Source organism: Nicotiana tabacum, chromosome 20 (genome assembly GCF_000715075.1).
Source record: "Nicotiana tabacum cultivar K326 chromosome 20, ASM71507v2, whole genome shotgun sequence".
NCBI lineage: Eukaryota > Viridiplantae > Streptophyta > Magnoliopsida > Solanales > Solanaceae > Nicotiana > Nicotiana tabacum.
The window spans coordinates 58008073-58034058 of NC_134099.1; the positions used below are offsets into that span (position 1 = coordinate 58008073).

Genomic DNA, 25986 nt, shown 5'->3' on the forward strand with positions numbered 1-25986 from the left:
GATAAGAAATGATCTTGAGTTATTTCCTCCTCGATACCCCCACTATGACGTCTGCCACGTGAGATCATTAAATGATGTGATAGAAAGTTGCATAGAGGTCTTGTCAACACGATTCTCGAAAAGGCCACGAACAGCTATTGGCCGCCCTTTCAACTCCTCCAATTCACTTAGATGACTTATAAATACTCCAATTCCCTATTTTTCAAGCCTTTGCAGCATCTTCAGATCTTCAAATCTTTGTTAACATCTTCCTGTCTTTACCCTTATTCTGTGTTCACTTCTTTGAAACTTTGTTATAACCATGGCCAAAACTTCTAAGACAGTACCTCAAAAGGAGGAAGCCCCTTCTTCATCACGCTCATGTAAGAGCAAAAAGGTAGTGCCTCCCAGCATTGAGGAGTGTGTTCCCGGGCCCTTCGATACATCCTCTAACTTCAAAATTGAAAAAACTTCTTCGGTACCGGGCTGATACGAGCCCATGTCTCGGTACATCAGTTTAATAACCGACATAAAGAAGGTGAAATAAGATTGCCACTGTGGAGAGGTGGTACAAGTAGAGATCCCTTCATCATAGGAGGATGTAACTAAACACAAAGCTGGTTTCCTCAGCGTATATACGTATCCCTTTACCTTAGGTCATGTAGATTCTTCCTCTCCACCGATAGACTCGGTAATCCTCGATTTGTGTCGACAATATTGAGTAATGGTTGGTCAAATTTATCCCTCTTTTTGGAGAATTGTCTATTTGATTAGTTATTTCTCGAACATGGTCAAGGGGATGAATTTCACCCTTGATCATTTGATCAGATTGTATAGCCCTCGTCTCTATTGAGGGGGCCTAGTCAAACTGCGGTGCCGATCTACCAAAGCATTTTTTGCCAGCATTGACGATGACTGGGGGTGGATGAGCCGCTTCGTTCGAGTCAGGACTTTAGATCTCATCCCTGCCGAGAAGATGCCATTCCCTAAGGAATGTAATATAAGATGTAAGTGTCGTTACACCGAGCGTGCTTTATCATCCGAATGCCCCATTTTCCTCTTTCAAACTAATTCCTTTCTCATTTGAATTGATTCTCTTCTGGTTACGCAGCCACCGTGTGGTTTCTCGGCGTAGTTAAGGACCTCTCATGCTGGGTAAGACTCTTAGACTCCGCCTCCTCATACGACAAGCGCATTTGGAGTGATTTGGCCAAAACTCGATAGAAGGCCAAAAATCATGGTACGACCTCATCATTGTCACTTCTAAATCCCTTATGAATAGATTTCTTGGCAGTATATTTGACATTTTACACCTGTGCAAGCCTCGAGGAAGCCGTTTCAGTGAGACCGCCTCCTCTTGGTGAAGAGGAGACCCAAAAGCCCGCGAAAGATAGAAAGAGAAAGTAGGAGACACTAGCGGAGTCCCTGAAACCATAGAGAGCCAAGGCTCGAAAGCCTAGGGACGATGCAATGGTCCTAATTTCGGTAGCTGCTGAGAGTCTTCATAGTGAAGATGATGATGGTTTCCCACTAATACATAGGGCAAGATGAAGCATTGATGCTTCGAAGATTGCCGGGCAGAAGACTGCCAAGTCAGAGGTGGCCGATACGGTCCCACCTCGTATTGAGGAGACCCTGGTGGAGGGTTTGGATGCAGTCCCCAATCAGACCATTTAACATGATACAACCCGTACTGATGATCACTTGGTTGGCAAATTCGGAGGATCCAGCTCAGAGGCCCCTCAAGGGCGAGAGTAAACCCCGATAGAGGTTGATGCCTGAGGTAATCTTCTGCCAGGCCCGTCGTTTTTCCTAGGGCAAATACGGGATACCCAGAATAGGGAGACTCCTGATGTAGGGGCATACAAGGGAAAGGATGACGCATTAGGAGATTTATTTGCCGGTATTGAAGAGGATAATGATCTCTATGCCCCCGTCGTTCTTGAGGAGGCTGCGAAACTTCAAAAATGGGTGATTTTGGCATAACCTTTATGCCTTGAGTTTTGATTTTTGTTTTTATAACTTCTTTCCTTTGTGTTATAGGTCACGATGATGTACGACCAGGCCTTCTCCAAGTCAAGAGCTGGACTGACTCATAGTAAGGAGGAGTTCGAGAAGCTTGCTATGGAGTCGAAAGAGCTAAAAACTCTATACGCCCGAAGGGAGGAGGACCTGAACAGCCTTCGAGCAAGCTCGAAGAAAGTGTTCCAAGAGTAGGCCAACTTCATCGAGCAGGGAGTTCGATATTCATGAGCTTGCTTTTTGTTTTCATAACTTGGTGTTTATTATCTTGACTCGGCATTTGTAGATTGAGCAAAAGGATGCCTTAGCAGAGCAGCTTTGGGAAGAGATTGTGGCCAAAGAAGTCGAGATCCTTGAGATGAAGCGGTGCAAGGATAGCATGGCCTTGGAAAGGGATACTCTCCGAGGGGAGCTGGCCTTGACCTAGGGTCTTCATCAAGGTGCTAAAGAGGAGGTTCATAAATTCAAGGCGCTTCATGCTGAGTCGGATGTCGATTTATCCATGGCCAAGTCTGAAGCTGATGCACTCTTATCCTCATATCGGGATGACGATGCTGTAGCAAATGCGAGAGCCAGGGAGATATCTGAAGAGGTCGAGCTCAAACTGGCTCGCGCCCTTGCACATGCTCGGTTAGAAGCTCGGAGAAAGACCTTTGAGGAAGCGCATGCCAAGGGTTTTGATCTCTCCGCCGAGATCAAAGAAGCAAAGTCCTTGGAAGAGGAGTCAGCAGCTCCGACTACTTCGGACGAGGGCTCCGTGAGTGGCTTGGGGAGTAGCGAAGATGAAGACTAAGCCACATTTGCTCTTTTTGCTTCTTCTTCTTTTGTACATTGACTCCACGTAGGAGTTTTGTAAATGAACCTTTGTAAATATATTTTTGGAATGCAAAGGATTTTCTTGTTTAATGTCTTCAAAGTTTTTCCTTTTAGTGTTCAGGCCGAAGTCAAGCTTCGAACTTGAATTTAACTTCTTCGAGCTCGGTCTCGAAGAAACAAAGACCCTCTAGATCGGGTTGCTCTGGTTTCAATCGCGTACCTTCCCTAGGTCGGGTTAGTAAAGAATCAATTTGACCCTTCGATGCCTTGAATACGGTATGGTGACGTTATTCCGGTGACATGACCGTGAAATGACTGAAATGGCCCCATCGGTACATTTCCCAAAAAGTCATAATTGCATCGTGAGAGCTGATTGGCTATCAAAGTTAACGAATAGTTGTCGCTTTTCTTATATATACTTGCTTTCCTTTCATTGAGGGCTTTGTTGCTTTGTGCAACTACCTTTCTGTATATAGTTCCTTTTTTACTAGTTCTAGTGCCGTATCAGACAAAAGCTTTCGCCTGAGTTTTCATCTTCCCTTTCTTGTTTTGAAGGAGCCATGTCTACCATGCCCAAATCCGCTCACCAGGAAGAGGGAAGTTCCACCTCTGCTTCTCGCCCGGCAGGTGGTACACCGCTGGCGTTCGGTGAGCTAACTTCGAACTGTTTCATCTCGATGAGAGATTTTACGATAGAGAAACCTCTCGATGTTTTGGGCCATTGAGAACATGCATCGAGGTTCATTCGATTAATATAAGAGAGACACCTCAAGGCTGTGAGGAGAGACTGCGCATGGGGAGAAAGGGTGAGGCTGCAGGTACCCTTCCGGGAAAAGGATATTATGGCCCACGTAGAGGGGTTTTTGAACGTGTACACGTACCCTTTTACGTCGGGTCCTCTCGACCGACTTGTGCTCAAATTCTATTGAAGATATCGAGTTACTTTGGCTCAGGTCCATCCGTCTTTCTGGAGGATTGTGTTGATGATGAAATTTTTTGCTAAAAAGGCCGGGCTCGAGTTTCTTAGCTATCTCATCAGATTGTATCGGTATTTGCATCATCAAGGTCTAATTACACTACGATATTGATCCACCAAGCCCTTTATTTCCATTTATGACGAGGAAAGGGATCGAGGATGGATGAGTTGGTTTGTTCGAGCGAGGACTGTTGATATTATTCCTGTGGAGTTCCTACCGTTTCCCAAGAAATGGAATTTCATGTGTAAGTGATACAGTGTACTCTATTATTTTCGTTTTTGGTGGAGCTAAACTCCGTAAGGGCGTTTTCTTTCCTTTTCCATAGCGATCCCGTGGATGCCAAATGAGGTCCCCGATCTTGCGGACTGGGCCCGTAAACTGGCGGCCTCTTCGACTTATGACGAGTGCAATTGGCGAGATTCGTCTAAGGGAAAATGGGAGGCTAAGCACCATGGTACGTGCTATGCAGTCCTTCTCTTGAGGAGTACTTTCCCTTTCGTACACTAATTTTCTTGTTGAAGGCATCAGTAAGTTTTCTAAGGTGAGACCGCCTCCTTTCGAGGAGGAGGAAGGACCTTAGATTTCTGAGACAGAGAAGGATAATAAAAGGAAAAGGTCCTCGAAGGACGAGGATTCCCATAGCAAAGCAAGATCCCCCCCGGGGCATGAGGAGGACGTTGCCGCCGATGAAGACCTTATTTTTATCGGTCGTTCTATGGACATCAATGCACCCGATGGGGATGACTCTATATTGAAAGCTCAAACCAGGAGGCCTCCCAAGAATCTTGATCTTGCTGAGCTCAAGGCCCCTAGTCTCGAGGGAGAGATTCCATAAGCGAGGAAAGGTAAAGGTTCTTCATTACCTGATTTGGCAGCTGGTTCTCGGATGTCCAAAAGTACTCCGAGGGGAATGGACTTCGACGTATATCTGCTCAATCAGAGCACCTCGGGTTGCTCTACCGGGGTCGATGAAACGAAGCCGGTAGATGCGAAGTTGACCTTCGAGAAAGCTCAGCGGCTTTACTCTATAGTGAGTTTTGAAGTTATTATAACTTTTCCAACTTCATACTCTCTCCTTTTTAACTGAACATTTCTTTCTCATAGGCCTTCGATAAGCTCAAGTTTGAGCTGCTTCACTTTGAGGCTAAGTTGCGTAAAGTCTTGAATGGGGAGAAATCTCAGGCTCCTTTGTGATAAGAAGACAAGAGAGCTGATACATCTTTGATCAGAGTTGGACCGATGTCATGATTATGAAGGCAACCTCGAGAAACAGGTAACTTCTATTTTGAGGGAATAAAGGCTTGTTCTCCCATCTTCGGAAAATAACGTTTCGGTATCCCAATTGCAGAGAAAGATAGAGACGCTGGAGCGCCTTTGGGGCGAATCCAACCAGGTCAATTATGAACATAGATAGATCTTCAAGTGGCGGCTAAAAGGAACGCTTTGGTTAAGGCCTCTACCCTCGAGATACAACTTCGTAATGCTCGAGAAGGCAACTCGATCCAGACGAGCAGGATTGCTAAGCTTGAAATAGATCTTTTGAAGATGAAGGCCGAAGTCGTGGACGCTCGAGCCGAAGCCAAAGATTTCCGAGCAAAGGCCGATAAGAAGGTGGCCATCTATCTGAAAGATGCTCCTGAAGCTCGTACGAAATTCAAGGGGGCTTCCGATTGAGAGAGGAGAAGCAATGAATATGCCCGATATAAATCCCGGAGGGAAACTCTTGAGGAGATTCATGGCAAGGGCTTCGATCTATTGGAGGAGATAGAGCAGGCCAAGGTAGATGAGTTCGACACCAAGTTCCTTGTTTCTGATACTGAAGACAACGTGGAGGGGGCCGGTGATGGAGCTGGTCCCGAGGGAGCCGATGGAGACATATTCCCCGAGAGGGGAAAGGCTAAGTTCCCGAGGGTAGACTAGGTTTTTTTCTTGTTCTTTGTATAGGGTTCCCTGCGGGAGTGTTGTAAATGTATCTTTGTACCATTATTTATAATAAAAAAGGAACCCTTTGGTTTTTCCTTTATATGAATTTTCACTTGCTTGTGTCTTTGTTTATGTTTTGAGTGTTGATGCTTGTCGATAATTAGTCCAATATGTTGGACTTTAAGATAGGAACCCTTAGGTTATGCTTGATTAGTAATTGATAATAGTTGACCGTTCATGGCTCGGTCCCCGAATCAAGTTTTGACCCAAGCTCATTGACCCTTAGATTTTCAACATATTGGCCCTAAGGCTCTTACATATTAGCCCTTAGGCTGGCCCTTAGGCTCTTACGTATTGACCCTTAGGCACTTTTAGATTGGGTCAATGTGACCTCTAATATGGCTATAGTTTTCCCTATTTCAGCTGAAGACTTTGAAGTTTTGATTATGCCTTGGCATGTTTTGTGTTCGTCTAACTCTTCGACGGCTCAAATAAGAACCTTGATTATGAGTCGATATGTGACGATAATTGAGTACCTCTGGAGGTTCTCTTGAAGGCTGATTTTTCGAAGCCTTTTTTGCTGAAGGCTGATTGTCTTGAAGCCTTGTCATTGTTTAGAGCTGATATGATCGAAGCTCCTTTGCTTATGCCGGGGGTAGACTGATTAACTGGTTCTTTTTGAAGTATTTGAAGGCCTTTAATTTTATGGCGACGGTCAAACATCTCCGAACCACGTTAATTTGGCCGAAGCCTTTTGATATGACCGTAGTATTTATGTTTGGCTGTACCCTTTAGTCCTCGGGTGAGATGACCTCGGCATCTATATCGAGGGTATGTCTTTTTAGGGGTCTTACAAGTTCCATATATAGCCTTGGTATTAATATCGGGGTTATGCCTTTTTAAGGTCTTATATGTTTTGGCATGCCTAGTTGAAGTCTTACAGATTTAGTGTTCCCTCACTGAGGGCTTACGAGCTCGAAGTTGCTTGATCGAGGTCTTACGAATTAGAGTCTTCGAAGGATCGATGAGCTGACTGTCGATGACAATCCCCTAGTGTTTGATAGTTTTTTGGCCCTCGAGCCGTCTTATGAGAAAGTAGTGAACTTCTTCGAGGCACAAAATGTTTTGACAAGCAAAGAGGCTTCCTCAATTACTTGATATATGCATACATGTTTTTTGCCTTTGGAGGCTCGATTATTCTACATGGACACGGTTTATTTGACCGTTTGGCCCAATACAACATTCTCCTATCGAGGTTATCCTAGGCATAGTTCGATTGTTTTGAAGAGGTGACCTCTTGCGGCGATGCCCCTCAGTATTTGAGGTTGATCAAAGAGAAGCCTCGAATACTTGATGAGTTCTCCTTAGGTAGCATATGGATGTTGCCTTGTTAAAAACCTCATCGGTAAAACCCGTTAGGGATAAAACCTGGTCTAAGGGAAAAAAGTGCAACGCATGCTTTAAAACCCAAGGTCTTCAAGCTAGAGGGTGCTTCGATTCCTCTTAATTGAACACCTACAATAAGTTAGTATAAAACATAAATGAAAAGTGAGAAGGTTGTACCTTAGCATTGATAGCGTTAGAGCCTCGATCCGTTTTAATTGCTTGCTCCGACGACGCGACACGATCCTTTATTCACTCATTCGGGTGGAGCCGAGAATGTAGGTTATGGTTGCTATTTGGCCATTTGCTTGTATTTTGGCTTCTTCAATATAGAAGGCATTGATGCTAGTGCTACATCATACACCACGAACATCTCTCTTGCTGTGTGCTGCTCCTCGTACACTGCTTTTGCTCCATCCTTGGTTGGAAACTTCATCATTTGATGAAGGGTTGAGGGCAATGCCCTCATACTGTGTATCCATGGCCTTCCAAGTAAGGCATTGTATCTCATGTCACCTTTGATGACATGAAACTTGGTATCTTGGATTGTACCGGCCACGTTGACTAGAACGATGACCTCTCCTTTCATTGTCTCGCTCGTCATGTTGAATCCATTGAGGACTCGAGAGGTAGGTACGATCTGGTCAAGTAGTTCGAGCTGCTCTACCACCCTCAACCTGATTATGTTGGCCGAGCTACCTAGATCCACGAGCACATATTTAATTTGAAACTTATTCAAAAGAAAAGAAATTACCAATGCGTCATTTTGAGGCTGAGACAAGGTCTCGATGTCCTCTTCATTGAATGTTAGAGCATCCTCTGGTATGTAACTCTGAGTTCGCTTTTCCCTGGTGATGGATATTTTTGTTTGCTTGACAACGGGTCCCTGGGGGCATCGACCCCTCCAATGATCATGTGGATACCGTGTTGTGGTTCTTCTAGTTCATTCTTCCCATTCGCCTCTCTTTCCTAAAGGTTGATTTTTAGCTCGGTCGCTGAGGAAATCTCGAAGGTGCCCTTTGCTAATTAGTTGGGCTACCTCTTCTCGAAGCTGTCTGCAATCCTCGGTCCTATGACCATGAGTGTCGTGATATTTGCATACCAAGTTAGGGTTCCTTTGTGAAGGATCTGACAATATGGGTTTTGGCCACCTGGTATCTTTGATTTTACCTATGGCGGATACGTTGTCCGAGACATCGATCTTGAAGTTGCACTCAGATAACAAAGGTGCCTCTACTGGCCCAGTGTGCCTATCAAACCCGGCTTTACTCATGAGTCCCCGGGAACTTTTGCCTTGATTTACTCTTCGATCATTTTGAGGTATATTCCCCCTCGAGGTATCTCTTCGTTCCTTGAAGTATGGCTGATACCTTTCTTTGTCTTATTTCGACTCCCTTAGTTCCTTTGCTAGGAGCCTGCTTGGATATACTGAGCCACAGGGGGCTCCCAGTTGGTCTTCCTCGACCCTGATCTTTGATTGATATCTGTTGTGTACATCTGCCCAAGTCACGGCGGGATACTCAACCAAGCTCTGCTTTAGCTGCTTCAAAGCTATCAAGCTTCACTCATTCATGCCTTGAGTAAAGGCCTGCACTACCCAGTTATTGGAGACCAACGGTAATTCCATTTGTGCCATCTGGAAGTGAGATACAAATTCCCTCAGCATCTCGTTCTCCCTTGGTTTGATCTTGAAGACGTCGTACTTCCTTGTAGCAACCTTGATGGCACCGACATGTGGCTTCACAAAAGAATCTACCAACATGGAAAACGAATCCATTGACTTTGAGGGTAGGTTGTGGTAACACATCATGGCCCCCTTCGACAGTGTTTCTCCATATTTTTTCAGTAAGACGGATTCAATGTCGTCATCCTTTAAATCATTCCCTTTTACAGCACAAGTATAAGCGGTAATGTGCTTATTGGGGCCCGTGGTCCCGTTATACTTCGAGATATCGGGCATTCTGAATTTCTTCGGGACGGGCTTCGGAGCCGCACGTGATGGGAATGGTTTCTACACGAACTTCTTTGAATCTACACCCTTCAAAATCGAGGGTGCGCCCAGGAACTGATCAACCCTCGAGTTATAAGTTTCCACCTTTTTATCGTTAGCCTCTATCAGGGTTTACAGGTAGTACATTAAGCCCTATGCCGCTATTTTCTCCAAGTCCCTCACTGTCGTGAAGAGGTGAATTTTGTGTGCTAGACATGACTAAGCGTGAAATCAAAGAATCTTTGACAAGAAAAAGTGTGAAGAATAACGCGTGTTATCAGAAAACTAGCACCAAAACAATCACTATTATTTTTAGCCCCACGGTGGGCGCCAAGCTGTTTACCTTGAAAATGGTATTAACAATTATATTTGATTTATGGTTCTAAAAATATATGATTTATCTTAATACTAGTTGTTATGTGAATAATGCTAAGTGTAGATGAACAAAAAATGATAAACAAACCCGTGTGGTTACAAGACTGAGGGCCTCGAGCTCAGCGATATAGAACCTCGAGGGTTGACTTTAATGGATGACAATGAGCGATAAATGAAGAAAATTGAATGAACACAATAAATGAGGAGCAATAAATGAAGAATAAGTAATAAATTTGTAGAGTAATTGTTGAGCACGTTTAGGCAAGAAAAGCAGAGAATGTTCTATTGTATTCAATATTCATGTGTGTTACAAAATGACAAGGGTTCCCTTTATATAGGAAGGGGGAGGGGGGAATCCCAACATAGTACATGTCTAATAATAATGAGGAAATGCTATTGGTAGAGCTGTATAATGGCTTAGTATGGATTTGTACTATTCTTGCAAACTTGGTCAACTCTAACCACGTGTACTTGGGAGCTTTCCCGCCTTTCCATGATGATCATCGATTTGTACTGCTCTGAGATTGACCATAGTGAGCCTTCGATATTCTTCCTCGAGGTACGCATCTCAGGGTCACACTTCAAATTCTGCTTCGAGCTCCTCGAGGTTGGGCGTGAGTGGCACAGTAGCCCCAAAGTCGAACTCCCCGATTTTGGCTGTATTCAGAAGTAACAGAGATTGGCCCTCCAATTATAGTATCTCTCCATCCTTTGCTTCTGATCCACAATCCTCATGTAGTCCGTGCAATAATCGAGCAAATTCAGCTTCACCGGCAATACCTTATTATTTTGCTTCTTCGTTTGCTCAGGAAAACAGTAAGGTTGGTTCCCCTACTTCCATTGGGATCAGAGCTTCCTCACCAAATATGAGAGAGAAAGGTGTCTCTCTCGTGCATGACTTTGTCATCGTCCGATATGCCCATAGCATGCCCGGTAACTCTTCCAACCATTTACCTTTAGCAGCTTCTAACCTCTTTTTTGAAGTTTTGGATAATCACCTTGTTGGTTGACTCCGCCTGCCCATTAGCCTCAGATGGTACGATGAGGATGTAATCCTTTTGATTTTCAAATCTTTGAGAAACTTTGGGATTTAGGAGCCTATGAACTATGGTCCATTGTCGCAGGAAATTTCCTTCGGTATTCCGAATTGGCAAATTATGTGGTCCCATAGGAAGTCGACCACTTCGCGCTCATCGATCTTTTGGTAAGGACCTACTTCAACACATTTAGTGAAGTAGTAAAATTAAGAGGAATCTTACCTTTCCGGGACCTAGTGGTAGTGGGCCAACTATATCCATCCCCCATTTCATGAATGACCATGGGGAGAACACCGAATGAAATAGTTACGCTGGTTGGTGTACCGACTGTGCATAGCATTAGCATTTGTCGCAATTCTGAACGAACGTCTTTGCATGTTGTTCCATCCAGGGCCAATAGTATCATGTCCTAACCATCTTTAGTACCAATGAATCTGCACCGGAATGGTTCCTACAAATTCCTTCATGGATTTCTCTCATCACGTAGTACGCCTTTGAGGCTCCTAGAAATCGGACCAATGGGTCTTGGTACGATCTCCAATATAATTGCCCGTTCATGAGGAAGTAACGGGCCATTTTGGTGCATAGCACTCGGGATGCCTCGGGTCTTCGGGTAACTTGCCATGCCGAAGATATTCGACGAACTCATTCCTCCAGTCCCAGACTAGATTGGTTGTATTCACTTCAGAATAGCCATCCACATCTTGTAACAAATGCAGAAGTTGAATGACAATACTGGAGTCAGATCCTTTCATCTCCGTAGATGACCCCAAATTAGTCAATGTGTCCACTTCCATGTTCTCTTCTCTCAGAATTTTTATGATTGACCATACCCTGAATCATGCAAGAAATGCCTGAACCTTATTCACCTAATCTAGCATGTATTCCTCCTTTGTATCAAAAATCATGTACACTTGGTTTACTACCATCTGGGAATCACATTTGATATCTATTACCTCGGAGCCAAGTCCCCGAGCCAATTCAAGTCCTGCAACCAAAGCCTCATACTCGGCTTCATTATTAGTTGATAGATTAGTCTTAATTGCTTGCCTCAGGGTTTCCCCTGAGGGTGTGATTAGAACAACCCCGAGCTCGGACCCATATACATTGGAGCCTCTATCCTTAAACAAGGTCTCCTCATGTCGTTTCCGACACTAGTACTGCCTCTTTAGCAGCTAGGGGCATTAACTCGAGACTGAAATCGGCCACAAAGTCGACCAAAATATATGATTTGATTGCAGTCCTAGGCTTGTATTCAATATCAAACTCTCCAATTTTGACTACCAATTTATCCAATTGGCCTGATAACTTAGGCTTGTGAAGAACATTCCTCAAGGGGAAGGTTGTCACAACGTCTATCGGGTGACACTAAACATAAGGGCTAAGCCTTCGAGAGGCGAATATGAGAGCTATGGCTAGCTTTTCAAGGTACGGATAACAAATCTCCGCTCCTAACAATATTTACTAACATAATAGACTAGAAATTGCATAACTTCGTTCTTTCAAACTAAAACGGCACTTACCGCTACTTCCGAGACCGCTAGATATATCAGCAAATGTTCAGCTTTCCCTGGTTTTAATAGTAACGGGGGATTGAAAGGTACCATTTCAAGTATTTCAAGACCTGCTAGCATTTCGGAGTCCATTTGAAATTGTTTTTTTCTTAAGAAATGAGAAGAAATGATGACATTTTTTTGAGGAACGAGAGATGAATCCGCTTAAAGTGGCTAATCTTCCGGTTAGCCTCTATACTTCTTTTATGCTCGTTAGCTAGTCCGGGATGTCCTTGATTGCCTTGATTTTATCGGGATTCACCTTTATTATTCTTTGTGAGACCAAGAACCCATCGGAGCCAACCCCGAACGCACATTTTTCGGGGTTGAGTTTCATGTTATGCTTCTTAAAGATGTCGAAGGTTTCTTGGAGTTGTTTCAAATGATCACTTGCACTCAAAGACTTAACTAACATGTCATCTATATATACTTCCATTAATTATCTTATTTGTTTCTCTAACATCTTATTAACAAGCCTTTGATATGTGCCAAAGTTTGTTATGAACGGAGTTTTTTCCTAATCCTTCTGGTTCATCTTGATTTGATTGTACCCGGAATAGGCATCGAGGAAATTCATTAACTCGTTCCCGGTCATTACTTCAATCATTTGATCAATGTTTGGCAATGTGAACGAGTCTTTATGGTACGCCTTATTTAAGTCCTTATGATCTACGTACATTCTAAACTTGTTATTCTTTTTTGGAATCACAACTACATTAGCTAACCATTCGGGATACTTTACCTCCCAGATTTAAGCGATATCGAGTAGTCGAGTTACCTCCTCTTTAACAAACCTGTTTCTAACCTCGGCTATTGGGCGTTTATTTTGCCTTACCGGTAAAAAGTGAGGGTCGAAGCTTAGCTTGTGCATGACTACCTCTAATGGGATACCTGTCATATCTGAGTGAGACCATCCAAAACAATCAATATTAGCTTTAAGGAAATTAATAACTCCTGACCTGAGTTTGGAATTAAGTCCTATTCCCAAGTGAAACTTCCTTTCCAAGAATTCTTCTAACAAAGCCACTTGCTCGAGTTCTTCTGCAGTGGACTTGGCTGCATATGTCACCTTCAGTACCTGAAAGTAGCTCAGCACCTAGTGGGATTAAGACGACTTCTCGCCTTTATCATCTTCATTTGGCAAGGGAGTAGGCTCGGTTCTTGTAATTGCTATTTGTTGGGATCCTTTCCTTTGATGCTGGAAATCAACACAAAATTCATCTCTCTTCTTGCTGGTTGGTCTCATATTATCTTCATGATTCCTTCCGAGGTCGGGAATTTCAATAGTTGATGATATGTTAAGGGCACAACCTTCATCTCATGTATCCACGATCTTTCTAGGATTATGTTGTAACCCATGTCGCAGTCTACCACTTCAAATAAGGTGGTTTTGGTTATCCCTTCAGCGTTTGTAGGTAGTAGGATCTCTCATCGGGTTGTTGCACTTGCCAAATTGAACCCACCAAGGAGCTTTTTTATCGGAATAATGCTTCCGGTTAACTTTTTTTGTTCCATCACTCTCCATTGAATGATGTTGGTTAAGCTTCCTAGGTCAACCAAAACACGCATCATCCAAAAATCTAGGACATTGAGAGATATTACCAAGGCGTCATTATGTGGCAGGAGAAGTTTGTTGGCGTCTTCATTCATGAAGATGATGTTATCTTCTGCGACTTCCCGGAGTCTCTTGTTGTGGGTCACTAATATCTTTGTTTTCTTGGCCCTGAGAAGGTTATGCTCCCAAAATCATGTTGATATTCAACTGAGGGGAGTCTTCTGCTATCTTTGAAGGCTCCGCATTCTCCTGGCTACAACTGTAATTATTCTTGGTTCGGTCGTTCAAGAACTCCCTAAGATGGCCATTTTTGAACAACTTCGCCACCTCTTCTCGTAGATTCCGACAATCCCCAGTTCTATGGCCATGAGTCCCATGTTATTCGCACCATAAGTTTGGATCCCTCTGGCTGGGATTAAATTTGATTGGCTTCGGGAATTTTGCTTCTTTGATATTCCTCATCACTGATACCAACTCCACTATGCTGATGTTGAAATTGTAATCCGACAACCTAGGATATGTGGAATCCTGGGCCCCCGCTATCTTCTTTTGTTGTAATGATATGTTGTTTTAGCCACGGTCAGTTTTTCTGTCAGGAGAAAATCTATCCAAGGACCGGAACCCTTTGCTGCTGAAAGTCATTGCATTTCATTTCTTTGGTTTTATTTCTCTAAGATGTTCCCAATGTCAGTTCTGTTTAAGAAAATAAGAAGGAATTTCAAAGCTCACTACCAGCTTCAAGATTGCAAAGCACAGTGCGGCCAGAGCAATACCAAAGATAGCATGATGAAAAAGGAGATAAAATGCTAGCAAGAGTTCCATCGACAAAATGATTTGGTAATTTCGTGGGAGACGCAGAGGCTCAGTTAAAGGGGTAAGAGGTATGAGGCAACGGTTCGGGAATAGAACACTCGGGTCATTCAAGTTATGGGTTTTTGAAAGTCAGTCGGAAAGTCAAGCGGTTCAGGGCCAACTCAGAAAAGTCAGTCAAAACAAAACAATGTAGCGAGTAGACCTTCAGCAAAAAATGCCATCAACCAACCACCATATTTGAAACTGACAAGATTTTTCTTTGATTAAACAGGGGCAGAAAATTTCAGTTGTTTCGGAGAAAACCTCCGCGAAGAAAGGCAGTCACCAGACAGGTTTGATTTGTGATTTTCAGGACCCTCCTGGAAAATGGGACCTAGTGAAATGTTCAAAAATAGCATAGTTTTAAAATTTCCAGGACCCTCCTAGATAATGAGATTTAATTTCAAAATTTCAGGATCCTCCTGAATAATGGGACTTAGTTAAGATTTCGATTAGATAACAACATTTAACGTAAATTCTGCTGTAGGGTAGTATAATTCAGCCATAAAAGTTGTCACTCTTAAGATAAAATTTGACCTTTGATTTTCAGGACCCTCCTGGAAAATGGGAGTAGTTTAATGACCCTCTTAGATAACAAGATTTAGCAAAAGTCACACCTTTAGAAGATATAACTTAGATTTAAAATTGTCATTTAATTAAGAGTTGTCAGGACCCCCTGGATAATGGGACCTAGCTTTCAAATTCTTAGTAATACTTGGTAATATGATTTAGTTTTACACTCACATCTGTACCCAGCCACCAAACTGGGGAAGAAAAGTTTCTTTGTTTTTCGTCTATTTTGTTGAAGTCAGGAGCCCGCCTGGAGAGCAGGGAATACCGTCAAGTTTAGCAGTCAGGAGCCCGCCTGGAAAACAAGGGAGTACAATTCAAGTTTTAACTTTCAAATTCTTTGCTTTGTTTATTTTGAAGTCAGGAGCCCGCCTGGAGAGCAGGGAATACATTCAAGTTTAGCAATCAGGAGCCCGCCTGGAGAGCAGGGAATACGTTTCAAGTTGAAATCAGGAGCCCACCTAGAGAGCAGGGAATACACTCAAGTTTAGCAATCGGGAGCCCGCCTGGAGAGCAGGGAATACGTTTCAAGTTGAAGTCAGGAGCCCGCCTGGATAGCATGAGGGTACATTCGCGTTTCGAAGTCAGGAGCCCACCTGGATAACATGGGAATACATTCATGTTTTGGAATCAGGAGCCCGCCTGGATAGCATGGGAATACATTCACGTTTCGAAGTCAGGAGCCCGCCTGGGTAGCATGAGAATACATTCACGTCTTGGAGACAGAACATGGGAATACATATCAAGTTCAACAGTCAGGCATCTACCTGGAGAGCAAGGAAACACATCTCAGGATACAATTCGACTTTAGCAGTCAGGCGTCCACCTGAAGAAAAGGGAAGACATCTCAGCTTACAATTCAAGGGGATAATAAATGGATATCACCGAGAGAATAGAGGACAACAAGGCAACAAGAAACACAAGAGCAAGTTTGAAGATTTAGATAGGATTTTGTAAAACATAGATCATAGTCTAGTCTAGCTTCTTTTATTTTTGACATGGTGTAAAAAGGGGTTCAGTAAGCTGTAGCAGCAGCAACAATGAAAGCCCAGCTTCATGGTAGTCCCAGCTACCAAACATTCCTGAACTACACTGACCTGATTCCTTTTTAGTCAAGGATATGTAGGCAACCTCGGAAGTAGGGTGCGGTCAAATCTTTCAAAAATGTTTCCCACGGAGTATTCAAACGGGCAAAAATCGCTCATATCCGCTCACTTTATCTTTGCACGAAAACTCTTCGTGTTTCCGGGCAAAGAGGGGCAGCTGTGAGCACGTGATTTTTGCCCTATATGAATTATTCCAACGAATTCAAAATAAAATAATTTCTTTCAGTGTTTGCAATTTTGTGGATTTTTGTGGCATTTGCTGTTAATTGTTCGCATTTTGTTTGTGCGTTTTAACTAGTGAAAAATACAAAAAAATACGTTGCATTTGCATTTAGGGTTAATTTTACATTTTAGGATTAATTAGAAAATTAATTGTTGCATAAAATGGAAAAATCACAAAATTAGTTAAATTTGCACCTTTAATTTTAGCTTTGATTTTAAGTAGCTTTCTTTTGTTAATTTGTTTTTAATTAATTGTGTTAATTATCATTTTAGGCTTAATTAGTTGTTTTTAGTTCTAGGAATTTTGATTTTAATTAAATTTCGAAAAAAGGGAAAAAAAAGAAAAAGGAAAAAGAGTTTTGAATTAATTTTGTTTTGAATAAAAAATGAAAAGGGTTGGGCCAGTTTCAAACTAAACTCCCAGGCGCAAATCTTCCAATGTGAAACCCGTCCAAACTACCCGAAACCCGGCCCAAACCCACGCCCTGACACGGTCTGGTTCCCCCCACTCAACCAAACGACGTCGTTCTAGTTCCCTTCATTTTGCCGTTGAACGGGTCTGATCGGACGGATCAGAACTAGGGAGGTAAGGATATTTATATGTCCAAACACTACCCTACCCCCTCATTTCATCTCATTCAACCCCCCCTCATGAGACTCTCAGCAAGAACCCTAACCCGCCGCCCCCTTTCCCCACTGCTTCGAGCCCGGTGGCGATGCCATAGACCACTCGAATCCCTATCAAAATCAACACCACAACACCCCATGGCTCCCTCATACCAAATCCGGTACTCGTTTCCCTCGAATCTTTCCAGAACCCGTCGAATCTGGATTTGAAGTGTGAAACCCTAAAAACCCAAAATCAGATTCTGTGCATGCAAGGGCTATTTCCCCGATTTTCTTGAGTGTTCAAGGCCGATTTATCACGAAACAATGATGGTCGCTGGTTCTTAACAAAGAACAAGCTATTAACATTATTTTGGGATAAATTGAAAATCCAGTGTTGGTGTCGAGTTTAGTCGGTAAGCTTCTTTATTTTTTCTGTCCATTTCTGTCACTTCATCGTCTTCCTCTTCTTTTCTTCTCCTTTTTCTTTAATTAATTTTTATTCTGACTAAAAGTTGATAAAAGTTTTAAACCTAGGTTTTCATTTTGGTGTTCATATTTATTCTGTGTGTTCTCCAATTTTCTTTCCAAATTTGTCATCAGTTTTGTTTGATTTATGTATGTTGCCTGTTTAGCTTTATTTAGGTCACAATTTCTGATCCTTCTAATTGTATGATTAGTTGTGGTTGATTAGGTAATATAGTTTAATTATAGTTCATTAGTTAGCCTAAAAAGAGAAATCAGTCATTTAGCTAGAATTTTAGTTTTAAAATCTCCCAAGTGATTATTGATTCATTAAAAATGAGCTTCTGATTTTGTTTGGGCCTTGAGGCCATTCTCGACCCCACTGCAAAAGCCTTTTAAGTTTTGGGTCAAGATTGACCCATATCTACTTTGGGTTCAGGGGTAAAAACAAGGCAATTAAGGGTTAGTTTGGGTAAAAGACATAGGGAATCTAGGTGTAACTAACTAGGGAAGCTTCTAGGAAGCTGGGGTTGGGGTTATTCTGAATTTCTAGATTGTACATTAAGGACCCTTAAGCTAAAACAAGAACTAAAAAGGGGGGTAAAGGGTAAATAAGTAGTTCTGGGGGCTGCCCTATTGGCTGGGCCTATAAGAGGTATCATTCTTGCCTTTCAAGGCAAGATTTGAAGAGCAAAAAATTCGAAAATCCTAGACAGCTAAGGATACAATTTTTTTTACTGTTCTATTGAAAAATTCCTAGAAATTCCTGTGATATTTCCTCTGTGTTAATTTCTGAACAATTGAAGGATAAAATGGTTTGAATCATTTGGTGTCTAGGTGTAATAATTCATTTCTGGTTCGAATTTTGATTGTTGGGTTTGGAGTCGATTTTTGGGGTTTATTACTTCGTTTTCTCGGTTCAAAACTGGTTGGAGAAATTGTTGTGTGCTGTTGCCTTATTGCTGATCTTCTTCTCCTTTTTCTTTTCCCTTCCCAGGTACTCTTCGACCTTCTGAATGTATGAGATGCAAATTTTGAAAGCAATGACTGTTTGAAGATCTCAGAAATGAACACTGTTTTTGGACCATGATTGTTAGCTGTGTTCTGTTTTCTCCTTAAGAATTCATGCAGTAGCAATGTGATATAATAGTGATTCTCTTACTGACTCATTTTTAAGGTAGTGGCAGTGTAATGTGTCTTTTGGAGTTTTATGTTGCAATTTGTCTTAGAAAATGCATGAAACCTATTAGCTCATTGAATCCTGCTTAGATTAGTATACTGATTTCTCGCCATTGATAGATAATGACTTACATGTGCATACAATTTAGTTCATGAAGTTTTAGCAATAGTATTGGTTGTTTACAGTCTCTCTCCTCTTATATATGAAAGTTGAAAGACACGTTTAAATTAGAGTTGTCAGCCTGAAAGCCATAAGCCATTTTTAGATATTGAATAAGGTTTTGAAGCTGGCATGGATTTGAATCATGAGGTCTTAATATCAAAAAGGGTTCTAATGAGGATTTCCTTTTCTTTTCTATGTGTTTAAATTTTAAAATGATGATTTCTTCGTAGTTGTGTAAGCATTGAAAATCAGTAGTTCTGGCGTGTATTTTCTTGATAATAGAATGATTCCAAATAGTACGCGCGGCCTCATAGGCTCGATTTCGAGCCGCTGTTTTGTATTATGCCCAGTTTTCTGGGTTGGGCACGCCTTGAGGCATCCGTTTGAGCATCAGCAATACAGGTGTTCATAATTGGGTTTGGGCCAGCCAAGCCCAAACGTGGGAGGAAATTGAAATTGGGCCTTCGCCCCTTCTAAATCATTATTTTCTAAGTACGTAATAGGTTTAAATCCTCTTAACGAATGAAGGTCGGTATTGTAATTTAGATTTTAACCATAGATTCTTTCGATCAGTCCATCTATTAGATTCGAGGTGCACCAAATCAAACAAACCTTAAAATACACGGCCCTCTTGTGATTTAGATGTAAGCAACAAATGTTTGTAGTTTGCTTTAGGCCCATTTAATATACCACCGTGATTGTGTATACGTTCGCGTAACATAATTACGATTTTAAAAAAAAAAGACTAGTTCGGAGTATGCGTTCGCGCAACTTTGACTAAATTTTCTTAATAACAATGAAGTGTCATTAATTGTGGACACGTTCGCGTGACACGATTTTTGACACGCCAAACAAGCGGGTACACATACGCGTGACTTGTTTCAAGACGTTTTCTAAATTAAAAGAGGTAAAAGCACATGGGTTTTAAAATGAGTAATTAAACAATTTTAATAAGCCAAGTATGATCAAAGGGACTGCGCTAAAACTACGGAACTCGGAAATGCCTAACACCTTCTCCCGGGTTTACAAAATCCCTTACCCGGATTTCTGTGTTCGCAGACCGTATATAAAGTCAACTTTCCTCGATTCGGGGTTTTAAACCGGTGACTTGGGACACCATAAATTATCCCAAGTGGCGACTCTAAATCTTTGAATAAACAAATCTTGTTTTGATTGTCCTTTAATTGGAAAAACTCCCTTATATTTATACCCTTTACGGGGTGTAGAAAAAAAGGAGGTGTGACAAGGTCTGGCCAACCTCATATCTTATCCTCAACTTGTTAAAATAAGAACGCTTGAGTGTTAGTGGTGGTGGAGGAGCAGGTGAATTGGCAGCTAGTTGTTCCATTTTTGGGTCTGCTTCTGGTGTGTGTGTGTTGGTGTTTGTGATGGTAGGAGTTTGTTTAAGTACATGGTATTGAATGGAGTGTTTAGGTTGCTCAAGTTTATCAAAGTTGAAGGATATTTTTCGTAGGGTATTTCTTGTGGTATTGAGTTAAATATTTTTTGGGGCAGGAATGTTAATATTTGTAGGTTGTTAATGCACCAAGGGAAGGTGACCCTCCTCCAGTACACGTTTAAGGAACGCAACAGTGTCGCCCACACCATATTTAAGATGGAAGGAAGTCCAGGAGTAAAGAAGAAAGTATTTGTAGTAGCTCCAAATGTGGTTTTTAATCTTGACCTTGTTCGTGCAGGAGAATTGGTTGTGACATTACCTCGAACACCAGGGCAGACAGTTCTTTAGCCATGTGTTATTGCATTGATGTGGCAATTGGTTGACTGGATACCTCCTTAATCGTGTTGAATTCATATTCCTCATCCGTGTTAGTTGGTTGACATTGGTTCTGATCAATTTGAGCCACAGTAATTTCTTTCCCAATCAATTGACAAAGCTGCAACTCTTCGTTGGTAAATCTGGCGATGGGTTGAACGGAGTCTTGTTGGGATGACAGTGTTTAAGTTAGAGAACAATCTCCATGGCTTGAAGTTCCTTAATTTGGCCCAACAGCAAGTTGGGGATTTTCATCGATGCCAAGTCGATTAATTGCTACAATGTTTGTGTCACCATCTTTGATATTTGTGCAGCTGGGGAAGAAGTGGTGAGTCTGCCTAACCGATGTTTGTGCACATTAGTATTGTGCATGCTTTGAGATTTGTCCAATGGTTTTATAACTTAGCAACCAAAATCATAAAAAAAAAAAAAAATTCACGCCAAATGTAATTATAAATGCCACATTTCACGACCATATTAGAAAAATTAACCATAGTAATTTTAAACTAACTAATTTTATTATATTATTATTTATCTTATCCTAATATTACCAATTGTCTTGAGCAATGCCAAGTAATTATTTTGCATAGAAGAATGTGGATAAGAATCAATTATGGAGGTAGGTTAGAATTATTATTTCAAGTCCACGTTTGGAAGATTTTTGGGTGATTAGTTTTTTTTTTCCTTTCTTTTCTCTTGTTTCTGTGTAAAAAAGTACAAAGCTTATAAATAAATTACAAATTGCAGCACAAAAAAATATGGGAGAAAATATTAATTTCTTTTTGCACAGTAAGGTTTAAGAAATAAAAAAACAGCCAATTTTTTTAAGATTGTCTTTTTATTGTAATTTATATCTTCTATTTTAAAATAATTTTGAAATTTTTGTTGGAGTTTCCTAAAATTATAAACTTGGTATGTTATAGTGATGACACTTGGTACGTAACTCATTGAAATAGTATCAAATCTTTATCTATTATTCAAAATTCTTCAATTGTCTAAATTTACCAATAATTATTTTGAAATATTTATTAAATTATTCTTTTATTACTTCAAATTATAAATGTCCTAACATTATATTTATTTTCTCTTTTGATATATTTTTTCTACGGTTATTTGATTAGTTTTTTCATTTGGTATATTACTCAAAATTAAAATATCCTTAATTTTGAATTTATTAAAAATATTAATAGAGAAACCTTTTATTATTTTGTTCAAAAAGTCTAAAGAGAGAAGCCTTCTATTATTGACATTCTTCAATTTGTCTAAATTTATTAATAATACTTTTGTATATTATTTATTTACTTTATTATTTTATCTTGGTTATTATTTCTTGTATCTAATTTTTTTTTATAAATAATTGTGAAATTTATCAAGTGATTTTATAATGTCTTGACTTGGATTATTCTTTGAGTAACTATATTTTTGTTCTAAAATTATTAAGTTGCTACTTAATTTAATATGGTATCTTTGCCACTCTTTTTATATACGTGTGTTAAGAAATTAATGTAAGACCACGTTTCTATTTGCTGGAAAACTATAGGATAAAAGAACAAAAAGTTAACACGCACAAAAAACTTATAAAAACAAAACGGAAAAGGGCTAGAATGCCCTTAACGTATTAGAAATGGCTTAAAATTGCCCTCCTTCCACCTATTAGTTCAAATTTACCCTTAATGTTACTTTTAGGCTCAAAAATATTCCTCTCTTAACGGGAAGATAACATGAAATTGATAGGCGTTTTAATTGAACATGTGACATTTATTTAGTGGTCAATGGAAACCAACTCTTTATAGTACCGAGTTTCCATAAACTCTTCTTGCTCCGAGCTGTTATTTCTTTTAGAACAGATACTACTGATACCACCCTGATCATAATTATAATTAATTTACATTCTATTAAAGGAATGCAAGGGTAATTAGCAGAAGGGTAGGAGCAGAGTACTTGAGATTGAAGAGATCAGTGATTGTCAAGTTCTGGAATAGGGAAGTCTTCTGAAGGGGTTGTCGGCAAGATTGAATAGGTTTTCTACGGGTAGGTTTGGCGAGTCTTTTTGGTGCTTGAGCATCGAACATGGCTTTGACTTGTTTGGTGATTTGGAGCTGCTGATATTCTAGATTTTTTCTAACCCAACCCAAAAGATCTGATCCATCTTTTAATAGTTCATCCTTCTAAAATGAACCAATGTTTCTGAAAACCCCATTGGCAATTATTTTCTTCTCTTTTGTTCCAAATAGAGTTTTTCCTCTTCTTCTTCCTTCTTTGATTTTCCACCTGCTTTCTGAGTTCAGTTTTTGTATATTTCAGTTCTTCTAATGTTTTGATACCAATTCTTTTAATTCTTTGTCCTAGTTCTTTTAATTCTTTAATTTAAGTTAATTTTTTGATTTCAATTCGCTTAATTTTTTTTTAGTTCTAATATTAATATTGCTTAATTGTGACAGTTGTTGTGTTGGTTAAATTGTGTTTAATGTATGGCTGGTTCTATTATGTTGATGGAATATCAAGGAAGGCAGAAAGAGATACTGGGTCAGAATAACGAAACTTTTGCTTATGTTACAAGGCTAAAAGAAAATTACTGTCAAGTTCATATGCTCATTGTTTTGTTGCAGCCCAGATGTGGTTTTGATTATCTTAAAAGGATGGATTATTAAAAGATGGGTCGGATCTTTTAGGTTGGGTTAGAAAAAATTTATGTGGACCACTAAATAAATGCCATATGTTCAATTAAAATGTTAATCAATTCCATATCATCTTTCCGTTAAAATAGAGATATTTTTGAGCCTAAAAGTAATATTAAGGGCAAATTTGAACCAATAAGTGGAAGGAGGACAATTTTGAACCATTTCTAACACGTTAAGGTTATTTTTGGCCCTTTTCCGAAAATAAAAATGTAAAAATAACCTTGTAGATTGAGATGACAGGATGACTAGGACAAGATGACGAACTCCAAAACACTATCACGCCGAGTATACAACGTGTCCCGCTGCATGGGGCTTATGAAGACACGTATGCTCCTCCCTTCTGCCTCGTCAACCTCGTCAGCCTCCATATAAGCAGCACACAATGTCTAGTCCTCAGTATCTCTACAGTTCCACGTCTTCAACAAGAGCTTAACATACCCCTCTCCTTTTGTTTCAAAGTTAATTTGTCCTGTCCCACAGAGAGAAGATCTATAGCTGTTTGTAGAAGAATGGCGAGCGGTGGCCAGCAATTTCCACCACAGAAACAGGAAACTCAGCCTGGAAAAGAACATGTGATGGAGCCAACCCCACAGCACTCTAGCATGGAGTATAAGCCCGCCAACAAGCTTCAAGTGCTATATCCATCATCTTCCATTTAATTTATTCTCAATATTTTCCGTGCCAACTTACTATAATTGATCATAATTTAGTAACTAACCATAAGAAACAAAATTGTGTCTGGAGTATTTATACTACGGTAAAAGCATAAGTAATATTCAATATAACTGAAAATTGCATATCAACTAATGTTAGTTTGTCCCACTGTTAATTTTTTGTTTTAATATAATAGAGTACTCCATAATATCAATATAATACGACATGCTTTCTTCTTTGGAACATACCAATATAAAAATTGTCTTGCATTCTTTTGTGTGGTCTGTTTAGGGTAAGATAGCACTGGTGGCCGGAGGTGATTCCGGCATTGGACGTGCAGTCTGCCATTGTTTTGCGTTGGAAGGTGCAACGGTGGCCTTCACTTACGTGAAATCTCAAGAAGAAAAAGATGCACAAGACACCCTTGAAATACTAAGGAAAGCCAAAGCAGCTGACGCAATGGAACCTATGGCTGTTGCCACCGATTTAGGATTCGACGATAACTGCAAGAAGGTAGTTGACGAAGTTGTGAATTCCTATGGAAGGATCGATATTCTGGTGAACAATGCAGCGGAGCAGTACAAGACTACCTCCGTTGAGGAGATTGATGAAGAGAGGCTTGAGAGAGTCTTTAGGACTAACATCTTTTCTTACTTCTTCCTCACCAGGTTTGGCTGTTTTTCTCATCTGTTTTAATTTATTTTTTAATTATTGAAATTAAAATGTGGTCTGATCTCTTATAATATAAAAAAAATTAGCACGTGCAACATTTGAGGTCAGTAACATGTAGGTCAATATTGAACCAGTAAAGTAGTGTCTTCGATGAATGAAGTTGCTTAAAACTAGTTCAACTAATTGTTAATCCATGCAGGCATTCCTTGAAGCATATGAAGGAAGGGAGTAGCATAATAAACTCAACATCAGTAGTTGCATATAAAGGGAATCCAAAGCTGCTTGATTACACCGCTACCAAAGGTGCAATTGTGTCATTCACTAGAGGACTTGCACTTCAGCTTGTTGAGAAAGGTATACGCGTTAATGCAGTAGCTCCTGGCCCTGTTTGGACTCCGCTTATTCCAGCTTCCTTTAGTGAAGAAGAGAGTGCTAATTTTGGAAAAGACGTGCCAATGCGAAGGGCTGGTCAGCCTATAGAAGCGGCTCCCTCCTATGTTTTTCTCGCTTCTACCCCGGACTCTTCTTATATTACTGGTCAAGTAATCCATCCCAATGGTAATTGCTGAATCTTAACATATATAGCTGCATTATTCTATGTGATGGATATAATTAAGTTCCTTCATTTTTTCCGAATATTTTGCAGGTGGGGTGATTGTGAATAGCTAAAGGTGGTGTTGGGATGTGCCTAGCTCTTTGTGCCAAACTGTTCTCGTTGTGTTCCGTTTTAATGTAGAATAGCCGTTGTTTAACGCTACATATAATGGTATTTGTTGTACCTTTCTTTTTTTAAATTTAACTTGGCCTGTATGGCGTCAGCGGTACAAAGTGTGTGTATATATGTCAGTATGTTAATTAAGGACTCTCATAGTGCTGCCCCAATCCAGCCCTTTGGCTGGTATGTGTATTGGGCTAAGACTTTTTGCTTTTCTTTCTATTGATTGAGACCTAGCTTTTTTCCTTTTGGTTCTTAGTCGGCTGAGGAAAAGGCAAAATGGTATTTAGAGGAATAGATAAGGCATAAAGGAATAGATAAGGCATAATTTTCGTCTTGATAAAGTGTAGAACGGGGTTATCTTTCCATTGAGCCGGGAGACAATCCAATCGTAGTCAGTGTCCATTATTATCTGTTGCCTCAAGCTTGTTCCAAACTATTACATTTTTTCAACATTTGTTAGCACTTTAGATATAATTTTGTATAGTAATGTACAACATGATATTGGCCTATATTCAGTGACTCTGGAAAGGTTGCTCACCTTAGATACAAGGGTGACTGTTGTACAATTTATAGGCTGGTACATATTTGTACTTAAGAAGAACTCTAACACAATATTTGTAACTGTATCTCCTATCGCATACCAATTTCGTATGGATCAAATTCCTATTACATACTTTTTGCGGACGAAAATTATATTATACACTTAATTTTTTC

At 40.4% G+C, this 25986-nt stretch overlaps 1 protein-coding gene across 1 annotated transcript; it reads left to right on the forward strand.

The window, feature by feature from the left end:
• Positions 1 to 23615: 23615 nt before the first annotated feature.
• On the forward strand, positions 23616 to 25515 carry LOC107789633 (glucose and ribitol dehydrogenase-like). Its single transcript, XM_016611487.2, has 4 exons — positions 23616 to 23860; positions 24174 to 24550; positions 24754 to 25112; positions 25201 to 25515. The coding sequence occupies exons 1-4, from the start codon at positions 23738 to 23740 to the stop codon at positions 25221 to 25223; spliced, it is 882 nt and encodes a 293-aa protein (XP_016466973.1). The 5' UTR covers positions 23616 to 23737; the 3' UTR covers positions 25224 to 25515.
• The last annotated feature ends 471 nt before the right edge of the window (positions 25516 to 25986 follow it).

Coding starts and splice junctions, on each gene's coding strand:
- LOC107789633 (XM_016611487.2), top strand. CDS start 23,738: ATGGCGAGCGGTGGCCAGCAATTTCCACCACAGAAACAGGAAACTCAG. Junction 24,551..24,753: donor TCTTACTTCTTCCTCACCAG/GTTTGGCTGTTT, acceptor TAATCCATGCAG/GCATTCCTTGAAGCATATGA. Junction 25,113..25,200: donor TCAAGTAATCCATCCCAATG/GTAATTGCTGAA, acceptor AATATTTTGCAG/GTGGGGTGATTGTGAATAGC.